This window comes from Bubalus bubalis, chromosome 13 (genome assembly GCF_019923935.1).
Source record: "Bubalus bubalis isolate 160015118507 breed Murrah chromosome 13, NDDB_SH_1, whole genome shotgun sequence".
In the NCBI taxonomy this organism is placed as follows: Eukaryota; Metazoa; Chordata; class Mammalia; order Artiodactyla; family Bovidae; genus Bubalus; species Bubalus bubalis.
Window position 1 is genome coordinate 75,867,481 of NC_059169.1, and position 14,799 is coordinate 75,882,279.

The 14,799-nt window shown below is 41.8% G+C and overlaps 1 protein-coding gene across 7 annotated transcripts in view; it reads left to right on the forward strand.

Moving 5' to 3' along the window:
- The window catches only part of ENOX1 (ecto-NOX disulfide-thiol exchanger 1), a 303,170-nt gene that overhangs the window by 54,470 nt on the left and 233,901 nt on the right, over nt 1–14,799 (forward strand). For all 7 annotated transcript variants that reach the window (XM_044926837.2, XM_044926836.2, XM_044926838.2 and 4 more), the window contains exon 3: nt 568–705. In XM_044926837.2, coding sequence (XP_044782772.2) covers nt 568–705 — 138 coding nt within the window. The remainder of the gene's footprint in view (nt 1–567; nt 706–14,799) is intronic.

A 14,799-nucleotide genomic window follows, 5' to 3' on the forward strand; every position in this document is an offset into this window, starting at 1 on the left:
TTTGTCTTAATAAAAGTCTGTGCTTGTAAGAAATATTTTGGGAGTCACTTCAGACAGGCACCTGCATTTCATGTACGAATGTTCATTATTTGTTAAGGATGGAATGTGTTATAAGGTAAATCTTAATAAATTCAATCAGGACCGCTTTTGACTGCTCAACTGAATTTGGAGATTTTTATTAGATAGTTAGAGGGTGTGCCTGCTTCAGAATTACAAACAGACAAATTTATTTATTCTTAGCCAATTGACTTGTTTTACCCAAAGAGTCCTCTTCACTGGGGAACTTAACTAATGTTTCCCTGGGAAAAGGAAGTGATTCTGCATTTTTCCCCCCAAAGGTGCGTCCTTAATGGCACGCTGAGTATGATATAAACTGCATGTCGTTAAGTTTCCTCCCAGAATGTGTTCCGTCATGTTGACAGAGAAAGTGTTGGTGTCGATTACAGTGCCGTATTTTTTTGTGATTTGGGAATGTGCTTAAAGGAAGCCTCACGTCTCTAGAAACGCGATTTGTTTTCAGACACCCTCACCGGTGGAATCTAAGTCGATTTGCTTTCCCACCCGCAGCGGCCGATGGTTTGGGAAGCATCGCAATAGACGCGACCCAGCTGAACATGTCGGTGACGGACCCCACCGCCTGGGCCACCGCCATGAATAACCTGGGCATGGTTCCCGTGGGTTTGCCTGGACAGCAGCTCGTGTCAGGTAAGCTCTCTCTGGGGTTGGAAGACGCCTGCAGCCGTGCCGGCAGGCTTGGGTGCTTGGCACCTCGTAATCTCTCCACACACAAGTGTTGAGCCTGGCCTGGGATTTATGCCCAGAGCATGTTTGGCAGGCCATGTGCCTGAGCGACTTGTCCTTGTCACCTCACTCTTCTGCCGAACAGCCGTTCCCAGAAAAAAACTCACACGCAGTATCTCGCACTGATGGCATTGCATCATGAATTTTGTATTTTAAAAAGGTAAATAGTAGAGCTAATATTTGCTTTCCAATTTGCAAAGCTCTTCCACAGATGTTACAGCATTTGATTCCAGTCTTCTCTTTGAGACAGGTAGGTCCTAATGGTGGTTGCGGCTCAGGTTCGTGTTCCCATGTTAAAAATAGGGAAAGGGGGCCCGGAGTTTGGGTGGGTGGCTTTTCCAGCACTGAAGTGGCAAGGCTTAGAAGCCTGAGTTAACTGACATTGTGTTCCATGGTTTCTTTCCATCATATTTTGGAATTGTCATAACAGGAGTGCATTCAAGAGAGAAAACGTTTGGAGACCTCACAAAGTAGGAGGTCTTTGGCAAGAGTTCATCGTTGAATTTAACAAGTTTGTTGCTGATTTTCCATGTGCTCTGTAACAAGTGCTTTGGGAAATAGAATAAATATATACCTATATAAGTGTCCTTGAGGATTCAGGGAGCATGTCTCCCCGAATTAAAAAACATAGTGATTAAAAACCAGCCAAAAAAAAAAAAAAAGATGGGTAGAATCATGGGCTAAGAGGTGGTTCAGACTAGTCCTATAGTAATTTCTGGGAGGATCAATGCCTGGGGTCTGAGGAAAGATGTTATCAGTGGGATGGGATTTGTGCTGCCTGGAAAGATGCTTAGGTCTCCTGTATCCACTTTACTCAACTTATTCACTCACTTAACACACATTTTTTGAGGCACTGTCCTGGTGCAGGGGTGGTCCCTGCCTCTCTGCCTTTCCAGAATTTTCAGTGGAAAACTGACAGTTATTATGCTATGTCGCTACTGTGGTGGTTTAGTCCCTAAGTTGTGTTCAGCTCTTGCGACCACATGGACGGTAGCCCACAAGGCTCCTCTGTCCATGAGATTCTCCAGGCAAGAATACTGGAGTGGGTTGCCATGCCCTTCTCCAGAGGATGTTCCCGACCCAGGCATCAAACCCAGGTCTCAGTCACTAAGTCGTGTCCAAGTCTTTGCAACCCCGTAGACTGCAGCACACCAAGCTTCCCTGTCCTTCACTATCTCCTGGAGTTTATTCAAACTCATGTCCATCGAGTCGGTGATTCCCATCCAACCATCTCATACTCTGTCATCCCCTTCTCCTCCTGCCTTTAATGTTTCCCAGCATCAGGGTCTTTTCCAATGAGTCAGTTCTTCACATCAGGTGACCAAAGTATTGGAACTTCAGCTTCAGTTATCAGTCCTTCCAATGAATATTCAGGACTGATTTCCTTTAGAATTGACTGGTTTGAGCTCCGTACTCTCCTGGGGACTCTCAAGACTATTTTCTAGCACCACAGTTCAAAAGCACCAATTCTTTAACACTCAACCTTCTTTATGGTTCAGCTCACATCCATGCGTGACTACTGGAAAAACCATAGCTTTGACTAGATGGACTTTTGTCAGCAAAGTAATGTCTCTGCTTTTTAATATGCCATCAAGTTTTCTTGTAGCTTTTCTTCTAAGGAGCAAGCATCTTTTAATTTCATGCCTGCAGTCACCATCTGCAGTGATTTTGGAGCCCAAGAAAATAAATTTTGTCACTGTTTCCATTTTTTTCCCCATCTATTTGCCATGAAGTTATGGGACCAGATGGTATGATCTTAGTTTTTTGAATGTTGTTTTAAGCCGTTTTTCCCTCTCCTCTTTCACCCTCATCAAGAGGCTCTTTAGTTCCTCTTCACTTTCTGCCAGTAGAGTGATATCATCTGCATATCTGAGGTATTAATATTTCTCCCTGAAATCTTGACTCCAGCTTGTGATTCCTCCAGCCCAGCATTTTGCATGATATACTCTGCATAGAGGTTAAATAAGCAGGGTGACAATATACAGCCTTGACGTACTCCTTTCCCAATTTTGAGCCAGTCTATTGTTCCATGTCCGGTTCTAACTGTTGCTTGTTGACCTGCATGCATGTTTCTCAGGGAGACAGATAAAGTGGTCTGGTATTCCCATCTCTTGAAGAATTTTCCACAGTTTGTTATGATCCACACAGTCAAAGGCTTTAACATCGTCAATGAAGTAGAAGTAGATGTTTTTCTGGAATCTCTTGCTTTTTCTGTGATCCAGCAGATGTTGCCAGTTTGATCTCTGGTTCCTCTGCCTTTTCGAAATCCAGCTTGTGTATCTTGGTTCATGTACTGCTGAAGCCTAGCTTGAAGGATGTTGAGCATTACCTTGCTAGCATGTGAAATGAGTATAGTTGTGCAGTAGATTCAGCATTCTTTGGCATTGCCCTTCTTTGGGATTGGAATTACACTATGGTCATTGTTATATGTCAGAAGAACAACTCACTTTTGCACATCAAGTTGTATTAGAGTAGACAGGATACATTAAGTATAAACCTATTGCCTTTGGAGAGTTACTAAGTTTCACACCCATATATGTGTGTACTTTGAGCTGAGTTGAGCAAGCATTTGATTTTTTGTTGTTTTTGTTTTGTCAATAGGGCAGTACATATAAGAGTCTAAACTAGCTGTAGTAAGTTATATGTACTGTGTGTGGCAGTGTGCACACGAATACAAGCATATATGTAATGCCATTTCTTCTATAACATAACAAAGGAGAAGAGAGGACAGGAAGCAAAGGAAGGTGGGAGATAGGAAAAGGAAAGTCAGATATTAATATTACAAAACATTATGCTTAGGCTATTTATAAAATTCCCCAAAATGTTATAAAATAAATGCAGTAGAGGCTTAGTCTGCTATGGGATGTATGTGTATGCACATAAATGACATTTTCTATCATTTGAACATGTATTTATCCAGACCCCTTTTCCCTAAAGCTAATCTAGACAAATACTTCCTCCTAATAACTTGAGAGTACAGATTTATATGTTTCTGTCCCAAATTTTCCCAGCTGCCTAATTGAAATATTCATACAGCAGAAATCACTTTACTCTTGTCTCCACCTCCACTCCTCTCAGAAAGTGTTGTATGACTTCCAGGGTAAGCCACAACCTCAATAATTCATTATTTTTTTCTTATTATTTTGAGTCTTCTGACATTTTAACCATGACCGATTTATGATTTTCCCAGCAACTTACCATGAAAAGAATTACAGCCCTACTCGTTGTAGAAGATTTACCGTATCTGCCCTGAATTACATTCTCCATCTCCTATATTAGCCAAAGTGCTTAAGCTGCGTCTGAGCCTTTCGGGGTCTTCCGGAGCATCCTGCGTCATCCCTCCCCACCCATCAGGGGAACTGTACTTGGCTTTGTTCTCGTGGCAGCCTGCAGACTTCCTTTGTCGAGGCTCTCTCAGGGTCAAGTTCTGTTGTGCTTGGTTACTGTGTATATATTGTCTTCCAGTCTTTTCTCTATGAAGTATTTGAGTACTATTAAATATAGAAATCTCTATTAGTATTTTTATTAACACCTTATCCTAAATTATTTTTTTTCCATTTTATAGTTTTATATTAAAATTTTAGAATAGTCCTTTGAATAAATCTTCACCAGTTTTTCTGTATTTGCACTTAAGCTGTTTCCTTTTTTTTTTTTTTTTTTAATTTTATTTTACTCTTCCTAGCCAAGTTTCTGGAGAACTTAATCTCTTCGAGTTTTTTACCTTTTCTGTAAAATGATAATTGTATCTATTTCATGAGACAGTTGTAAGATTGAAATATGATAACTTATGACATATACTAACTGCATAGTACCTACACATAGTAAGCATGCATTAAACATTAACTCTTACTCCTTCCTTTCTTCCTTGTGATGTTTTTTAACGATATTATGGTGAACCTTTTTTATGCATAGAAGTTTTTGGCAATTAGAATTATTTCCCTTGGATTGACTCCTACATGTAGAATTAGTCGGTCAAAAGAAATGAACATTTTAAAGTTTCTTGTTAAATACTGAACAATTAATTTTCAAAATATAAATGCATATTTAATATTTACTGACTTGATATGCAAAGGTGGCATCCTGTTATTTTGCCTTAAATTATTTTATAACTACTCTCTTTATTTTTTTTTAATTTTATTTTATTTTTAAACTTGACAAAATTGTATTAGTTTTGCCAAATATCAAAATAAATTGTGGCATTTTCCTTCATTTATTTTTCATTCATATTTCCTCTTTTGTAAATAGATTACTTTCATGCTATATCCACTTATCATATAGGATTCGGGGTAATTTTGTTTTATTGGCTTGTATTTGGTCATTGCTTTTAAGCATTTTAAGGGGCTTCCCAGGTGGTGCAGTTGGTAAAGAATCTGCTTGCCAATGCAAGAGACGTAAGAGATGTGACTTTGATCCCTGGGTTGGGAAGATTCCCTGGAGGAGGAAATGGCAACCCACCCCACTATTCTTACCTGTAAAATTATTTTAATCTTGCGGTTCATATTCTCTAAAAATATTTATCTAGTCTGTTTTTCACCTCTTTAATATTATTTCTTTTTTAAAAAAAGAAAGTTTACCATTTCCTTTATGAGTGCTTTTTGAGTATTCCATTTCTAAATACAGAAAGGTTTTGTCCACTCTCTACAGTTGATACATAGTCTAATTGTCCATGCCTCCATGGATATACTTTCTTCTTTTATCGGAAATTCACTTGTTGTGCACGTTTAATCTATTTCTAAAGTATCTGTTCTGTACTACCAACCTCTCTTTTTTCCTGCCTCCACATCTTTTCAGTTCTTACAGCTCTGTTGTATATTTACATGAAGTACCTAATGGGTGGTGCTGTTTCTTTCCCCCATAATCATAGAGCCGCAGAATGTTGCCCCTCGCCCAGTTTTAATGCTAGCACCTGTCTGAGGCAACTTTTAACTGTACCCTTCCTTCCAAGAAATCTCCTCTAAATTGTCTCTAACAGGATGACAGAGAGGTTAGATTTTATGAGCACTTGGCCTTCTCCCAAAGTTTCTGATTATTTCTGAATGACCAACTATTCTTTTCTTGCTTGTTAAAATCAAATTGACACTGAATCCCATTCCTTACTACTTTTTCCCTATTTATTGGGAGATATGAATTATCAACAAAGCAGGACACACATTTTTCATATCCTCTGATTTTATCAAAAGGATTTCCCAGGAAATTGAGTGCATTTATGGTTGCTGTATCATGCCACTCTGATGGGTCATTGTGAGCTCCCACGATTACACCTCTTTAATTTTCCTCCCCTTTCATCATTACCGCAGTCCCCTTCCCACTTTCATGAACTTCCCCATCTACCTTCTTTTTATGAAGTGCTACTCAAGATCATTTCATCGAATTTGCTTATTTTATCCCAAATGAACCCTTCTACTGGTAAGTGCATACATGCTCAGTCGCTTCAGTCATGTCCAGTCTGTGCAACCCCATGGACTCTAGGCCACCAGGCTCCTCTGTCCATGGAATTCTCCAGGCAAGAAGACTGGAGTGCGTTGCCATCCCCTCCTCCAGGGCATCTTCCTGACCCGGGGATCAAACCCGCGTCTCTGTCTGCTGCACTGGCCAGCGGGTTCTTCACCACTAGCACCACCTATACTCCAGCCCTAAATCCCATACTCAGAGTCTTGGCTTATCATGAGATGATACTTACCTCCTTATAGTATTGTACACTTATTTTATTCCACATATTTTTAGTTCTGAGGAATTTTCAAATTTTTGTTATTGTTGATTTGTTTCTATTATCCATACCTTGTGCCTTAGTATAGATCCAGATTTTCTAAACTGGCCTGATGGAACATCAGTGTCTTACAGTTGTTAGGTAGGGTGGATGTCGTGTAAGTATTTATGTGGCCTAATAGCCATGGTAGATTCTGGGTTTAACACAGTTCAATTCAGTTGCTCAGTCGTATCCGACTGTTTGTGACCCCACGAACTGCAGTCTGCCAGGCTTCTCCGTCATCTGCCATCTCCTGGAACTTGCTCAAACTCATGTCCATTGAGTCGGTGATGCCATCCAGCCATCTCACCGTTCTCCACTGATCTCCAGTAGCATATTGGGCACCTACTGACCTGGGGAGTTCATCTTTCAGTGTCCTATCTTTTTGCCTTTCCCTACTGTTCATGGGGTTCTCAAGGCAAGAATACTGAAGTGGTTTGCCATTCCCTTCTCCAGTGGACGTTTTGTCAGACTCCCCACCATGACCCATCCGTCCTGGGTGGCCCTACACGGCATGGCTCATAGTTTCATTGAGTTAGACGAGGCTGTGGTGATTGCTTTCTCTGTGGGTTTCCTCAGAGCCTTGACTCTGCTAATGTGCAGTTTGAAAGAGTAGTGGCGTGTATCTTGGATTCCCCAAACATAACTTAGCCTTTAACAAATATCTGTTAACATCTCACGAGACATTAGAATACTGCCGTCAAACCAGATTTTCCCTCCAGTTATGGAGATCCCAGGCCACGGCCATCCATCCATCTTTTGTTGCCCTCTCTGGTATGCTCCCTGTGATCTGGTTTACAGTTGTGTGTGTGTGTGTGTATGTGTGTGTGTGTGTGTTTGTGTTTTCACTGAGCAGTGTCACTTCCTAATCTCAGGTTTCAAAATAATCCTCACGTGATCTGGTGTTGCCTGTGATACACAGTGTCACTTCCCAGGAGCCCCCCCATCTCTGGTATCATCGATTGAAACAGAATATCAAATCCCGAGCTTCACACCATCTGTGCGACCAGCTGCCCCCTTCTCCGTATATCCTGGCTTCTCCTCCAGACTCATAGCCATCAACTGGAAGGGTTGGAAAGCAGCAGCTGAGTTGACCAGGTGTTAAGTTGCCTGCCCAGGCCCGCCTGGGAGCTGGTAATATTTCCTGGATGTTCTCTGGACATGAGTTTATACCTTGATTTGCTCTACACTTTTTGAAGTTTTCTTGCCTAAATCAGCAATCTCTCCTTAGCTGTTATTGACTTGTTGTGTGTTAGTCGCTCAGTCATGTCTGACTCTTTGCAACCCCATGGACTGTAGCCCTCCAGGCTCCTCTGTCCATGGAATTCTCCAGGCAAGAACACCGGAATGGGTAGCCATTCCCTTCTCCAGGGGATCTTCCCAATGTGGGGATCAAACCCAGGTCTCCCACATTGGCAGGTGGTTTCTTCACCATCCGAGCCACCAGGGAAGCCCTGTTATTGACTTAAAGTGGACATATATCTCTTACCTCAAGTTTCTTAGTGTGACATTTGTTGTGTTTCAAATACTTGTTCAGAAAAGGCATCACAGCTCCCCATTAGCTGTGGGAGTGCCACCTGCCTTATCATGGCTTAACTCTCACAAGTATCCGAGTTGGTCCTCGGTTCCTACCTCGCAGTTCCTTCTGAAGCTCTGAGTTCACTCTCCGCACCCCTGTTCCCTGCCACTCTGAGAAGAGCTTAGCTTCACAGCTCATGGGGACATGAGCTGTCCTCTTCCTCTCTCACTCATGGATGCCTCCACTCATTTTAATTCCACTCTGCTTCCTCTGAATATTTTTTGTCTAGCTTCCTTGTTGGGTTGTTTAATCCTCCCAGGAACACCTTTATCCTCTTCAATATGCCCAGATATGAAGAGGCATTTGTTAAATCCTTTCATCTCCTGAAGCATCTCTCTTTTAACTTGGATTTATCAAGCCAGATGTGGTGATGAATACTGGGAATACAATACATAGACCTCACTCTCCTATATGAGAGCCTAGTGGGAGAAATAGAAAAGCGGGGATAAACAAATACAAATCAGCATGATAAGTAGTAATGACACTAGCAAATAAAGGATGCTACAGGATATGGCTGAAGAGTGGTAAGCTGGAGAGTCCTATGACTAGAGCTCTAGTTTTTTACTTGTTTGTGTGTGTGTGTGTGTATGTGTGTTTATGGGTTTTTTGTCATTTTTATTGGTGTATGCTGGATTTACAATACTGTACACTTTTCAGGTGTATAGGAAAGTGAATCAGTTTTACAAACACATTCGTCCACTCTTTTTTAGGTTGTTTTCCCATGTAGACCATTACAGAGTATTAAGTAGAGCTCCCTGTACTATGCAGTAGGTCCTTATTAGTTATCTGTTTTATAAATGGTAGTGTGTATATGTCAATGCCAATCTCTCAATTTATCCCTCCCCTAGAGATTGTCATACTAAGTGAAGTAAGTAAGACAGACAAAGTTTCATGTGATATCACTTACATGTGGAATGTAGATCTGTAGTTCCACAGAGCACTTGCGTTAAGTCCTACAGAGAACTGATGGGAGTGGTGAAAGGCTGGTGGCAAAGAAATCTGCTGAGAGGGTGTAGTGGTTACGCAGCCATGAGATAATAATGGCAATTATTGTCACAGTGGGGAGAGAAGTGAAGGGAACATTTAATTAAAGAAAAAAAAAAAGAAGGAATTGATAACTGGGTCCATGTGAAATGCACGGAAAGTGAATAATCAACAGTAAATCCATTAATCCTGGGCTTCTGGCTTTGGAAATTGTGTAAGTGGTGCGGTCGTTGACTGAGAACAGGGAAGGGAGAAGGGGAGTGGGGAGAAGATGGTGTGTTCCTTTTTGGATGTGTTGAATATGAAGAGGCTGTTGAAGGAAGCATGTGGTGATCAGTCACATGTAAGGGTCTCGAGCTCATGAAAGAAGCAGATGTGGAGATGTTGCTTTGGCACGCGTGGCGCGTGGATGGCCACTGACTCCTGTCTCTGCTAGTTACACTTTTGCTCTGAAATTAACATAGGCCCTCAGCTGCTCATGCCGTGATCAGCCTAGACTCCAATTGCATCTCCAGATAACTCCTTCATCTTCTCCTTTCTTTGACCCGCTTGATTTCTATTGCTGCTGGATTCCAAGGTCTGAAATAAGAGAAGTCGTCAGAGACTTTAAAAATGTAACCTGGAGATCTATAACCAAAGCTTTCTCACCAGCTCACAGAGATACTCAGACTATCTGATGGTAAACTATGCCACACACTTGTTCTTAAATGAAAGTTACACTCCAACCAGCAAACGTCCTTTTTCTTAGTCCCTCTCGATACTAATGATGGCCCTGGCATGATTAAGGGATGAGGATAGCCTGGGGGCTTAGTGGTTGGACTCTCCAGAAGATGATGTTCAGTCCTCTTTTGTTTTCATTTCCCATCATGTCGGAAGACTTCTCATTATCAAGTGCCAGAAAATAAGTAGGCCCTCGAATTAACATTTCACAATTTATGTATCTGATTTCATGTCTCCTTGACAGTTCTGTTCTACTTTCCACGGTTATTTACCCTTTTTTCCCCAGGACAGCAGGGCGGTACATTGGTGTATTCATTCATTCACCGCACCATCACTGAAGGTTCATAATGCACTGCGTATTTTACAAGACACTAGAGAAACAGCAGTTTACACGACAGACAGGTGATGCTCCTATGGAGAGACACATTTCTAAAGAAGCAGATGTTTTCCAAATAGCTGTGCAGGTGATAATATAATTACAATCGTGGGCTGTTACCAAAGAGAGCTGAAAGCCTGACTCGCCTCGGAGCAATTGGAGGGTGTTCAGATAAGGTCCCCTTGAAGAAGTTATATTCATGCCAAGACCCCAAGGATAGATTAAAATTATTCCACTAGCAGGAGGGAAGAACAGGAAGAAAAGGTGAGTTTGGGAAGATGAGAAAATTCTAAAAACAGAAAATGCCCTGTGGAAAGGCCTGAGGTGGTGAGAACCTGGCTCTTGAAAGGAAATGAAAGGTGTGTATGGGTAGGCAGGAGAAGGCAATTGGCATGGGGTGGGTTGTCAGGCTGGTCCTTAACGTGTGTCTGGAGAGGTTGGCTGGGCCAGATCATGCCTGCCAAAGTGAGGAGTACAGATGTTATTTGAAGTGCAAGCTATTGAAGGATTTCAAGCAGGGAAGCAACCTCTGACTCGTGTTTAAAAGAGGGAAAAAAAAATCACCCAAGTTGTTTTATAGGGACTGCATTGAAGGGTGGTAGAAGGCATCATGGCCCCACATCCGGAGGCTTATGGGAATCCCTAAAGAGGTGAATGGTAGACTGGAGACTGCACACCCACTCTGTGTCAGGCAGGGCACAGGCGCTGCGGATTCACACGCATTCCTGGAGCTGGTGTTCTAGTGCTTTGTTGGCGATGTGTGTGAGTCTACAGTATTTCTAGAGGGAAGAGGATCTGTGGAAAATTTTTTCAGAAGCTGTTTGCTCCTTCCTGTACGAGATACCATGTACAGTAATTGATGTCACTCCAGACAAATCAAGGCTTGTCCTCCCATAACTCCCCACAAGTGACAACGGCCCATGTCCCTGATGGCTAGAGATGTTGTAAAATGCAAGCCCTTTCCAAGTGCTTGTGTAACACGATAGTTATTTGAGATACTGTCTTTTTTTCCCCTCTTTCATGGAATGAAGCACATAATTATTACCTGCTGTGTAAATTTACTTCTTTGTAGACTGACTTCTTTTGAATTCAGTTCAGTTCAGTCACTCAGTCGTGTCCGACTCTTTGCAACCCCATAAATTGCAGCACGCCAGGCCTCCCTGTTCATCACCAGCTCCCAGAGTTCACCCAAACTCATGTCCATTGAGTCAGTGATGCCATCCAGCCATCTCATCCTCAGTTGTCCCCTTCTCCTCCTGTCCCCAACGCCCCCTCCCAGCATCAGGGTCTTTTCCAATGAGTCAACTCTTCACATGAGATGGCCAAAGTACTGGAGTTTCAGCTTTAGCATCGTTCCTTCCAAAGAACACCCAGGACTGATCTCCTTTAGAATGGACTGGTTGGATCTCCTTGCAGTCCAAGGGACTCTCAAGAGTCTTCTCCAGCACCACAGTTCAAAGCATCAATTCTTCGGCGCTCAGCTTTCTTCACAGTCCAACTCTCACATCCATACATGACCACTGGAAAAACCATAGCCTTGACTAGACGGACCTTTGTTGGCAAAGTAATGTCTCTGCTTTTGAATATGCTATCTAGGTTGGTCATAACCTTCCTTCCAAGGAGTAAGCGTCTTTTAATTTCATAGCTGCAATCACCATCTGCAGTGATTTTGGAGCCCCAAAAAATAAAGTCAGCCACTGTTTCCACTGTTTCCCCATCTATTTCCCATGAAATGATGGGACCAGATGCCATGATCTTCCTTTTCTGAATGTTGAGCTTTAAGCCAACTTTTTCACTCTCCTCTTTCACTTTCATCAAGAGGCTTTTTAGTTCCTCTTCACTTTCTCTTGAATTATCAATGTGTAATTTTTTTCTTCCTGTGTATACCATAACAATTAAAATAAAATTTTAAGTTGGTGTCCATCTCTTGATTAGCTTAGTCTTTGATCTGTCGTACCCTGGTATATGCACTGTTCAACTAGCCTTTTGAACTAGGCAAGTCACTTTCCTACCCACTAGGCTAAAACTAGAGAAAATATATTCATAGAATTGCATGTATATTTCTGTACGGATGGATATATTTAAGTATACACCTGTTGCGTAGAAATACATAATGCATGTACACATGTGTACAGGCTTCCCAAGTGACTCAGTGGTAGAGAATCCAACTGCCATGAAGGAGACGTGGGTTCCATCCCTGGGTCGGAAAGATCCCCTGGAGAAGGAAATGGCAACCCACTCCAGCATTCTTGCCTTGAGAATCCCATGGACAGAGGAGCCTGGTGGGCTACAGACAATGAGGTCACAAAGAGCTGGACATGACTTAAAACTAAACAGCAACGGCACATGCATATACATCATGGACACACACATCCCCTGGTTTTCTTGGTTTCCTTTTCTTCCCCTGGGATGGAGAAGCTTTGATATTTTTGACAGCAACATGAATTGAAGGGAAATATTTGCATTTCATAATGGAAAATTGTATCCTGGCCTCAGAGTAGACATCTAATGCATCTGGGAAGAGAAAGAAAAAACCCAAACAGTTAAATTCCTGTATTAAAATCAGTTTGTGCATTTCTGTCCCATGTGTGCACATGCACAGATGCACGTTACTGTATATTAGGTTTTTGTTTTGAATTAATTTCAAAGCTTTTTACTTGTAAATATGGAATAATTATATATATTTTTCTGTATCTCATTTCTTTTTATTTTCTCTTATTTTATAGCCTGATCATTTTCTGGGTTAGATATTGTGTTTTTGAGTTGTAGTTGAGTTGTGCCTTTATATAATTAGACTATCATTTATTTAACAGATTGCTGGACTGTACACTTATACAAGCAAGAACCGTGTCTAATTCAGCTATTTCTTCATCATCATACACAGAGCTGAGTGCTCAATAACTACATAGATGAAAGAATGTATGATTTGACTTTTTATATAATCAGTTATATAAAAAGTATTAATTTTGGAAAAGTCACTTTTGTACCTGATACTTGGAATAGTATAGCTTTTATGTCATTAATCTAGGTTAGCGATAGCCATCATCCTCCTTATTTGATGTCTGTGAGATTATTTCCTTATTCTTTTTATCTTTTTTTTTTTTTCCTTTTTCTTTTGTATCTTTCCCATCTCTTCTTATTATGCTTAGGCTTTCATTTACCTTCTAGAACATACGGAGTCTATTTACAATAGCTGTTTTTGTGTGGTGCTCAGATGCTCAGTCGCGTCTGACTTTCTGCAACCCCATGAACTGTAGCTCTCCAGGCTCCTCTGTCCATGGGATTTCCCAGGCAGGAATTCTGGTGTGGGTTGCCATTTCCTTCTCTAGGGGATCTTCCCAACCCAGAGATTGAACCGTGTCTCATGTCTCCTGCATTGGCAGGCAGATTCTTTACCACTGAGCCACCCAGGAAGCCTTCATCAACCAATTCTGTTATATGTGATGTCTCGACATGTCCTTCTTTGGGTTAGTTTTTCTCCCCTTGATGGGCCATATTTTTCCATTTCTTTGCGTGCCTAGTAATTTTTTGATGGATGCCAGACATTGTGATGGAGAAGGAAATGGCAACCCACTCCAGTGTTCTTGCCTGGAGAATCCCAGAGACGGGGGAACCTGGTGGGCTGCCGTGTATGGGGTCACACAGAGTCGGACACAACTGAAGCGACTTAGCAGCAGCAGTAGCAGCAGACATTGTGAATTTTACATTATTAGGTGGTAGAATATTTTTTTGTTTTCCTTTCAATATTTTTAAAATAGTTTAGTTCATTCAAAGACTTTCTCTGAATCTTGGGTAACTGGGTCTCAAGCAGCCTTCGGCCTGGAGATAATTTTATCCTCCTTCTGAATCGATACCCTACTGGACCTTTACCCAAATACATTGCAAGGTTTCCCCTGTCTGGCTATTGGAAATCTGATCTGTTCCCAGAGCTTCAGAAATGGTTCCACCTACTCCTCCTCTCCCACGGTTTTTGCCTCAGCCTTAGTACTTCCCTCACATGCCTGATCAAAACTCATCCAGAGTCTTGAGGAGAGCCAGCCAAAGGTCTCCAGAGCGCCCTCTCTCTGATGAGCTCCTTCCTCCCAGCGCTCAGCCCTGTAATTTCCAGCTACCGCAGCCTCCTCAGACACTGAACTCAGGTACCCCCTTAGGCTCTGAGTTTCTCTTCCCTGAGGTAAATCCCTGAAACCTCCTAGACAGCAGACTGGGGCAATCGATGTTTTTCACTTCATCTGTCTCCATTCTCTCAGTAATCACTGTCTTCTACTTCCCATTGTCCAATGCCTGAAAACTGTCATTCATGTGTTTTGTCTTTTTTGAACACTTATTTTTGTTTATTTATTTACTTGTCTCTGCTGGATCTTAGCTGCAGCATGTGGGATCTCATCGCCCCACCACGGATTGAACCTGGGCCCCCTGCTTTGGGAGCGAGGAGTCTTAGCCACTGGACTGCCAGGAAAGTCTCTCACCTTTCAGTTGCTTGACGCAGAAGGTTTGATTCTATCCCAGTTGCTTCCTCATGACTAGAAACAGAAGTTTTCAAGTCTTTTTAATTAATTAATTTATTTTTTTAAATTTTATTTTTAAACTTTA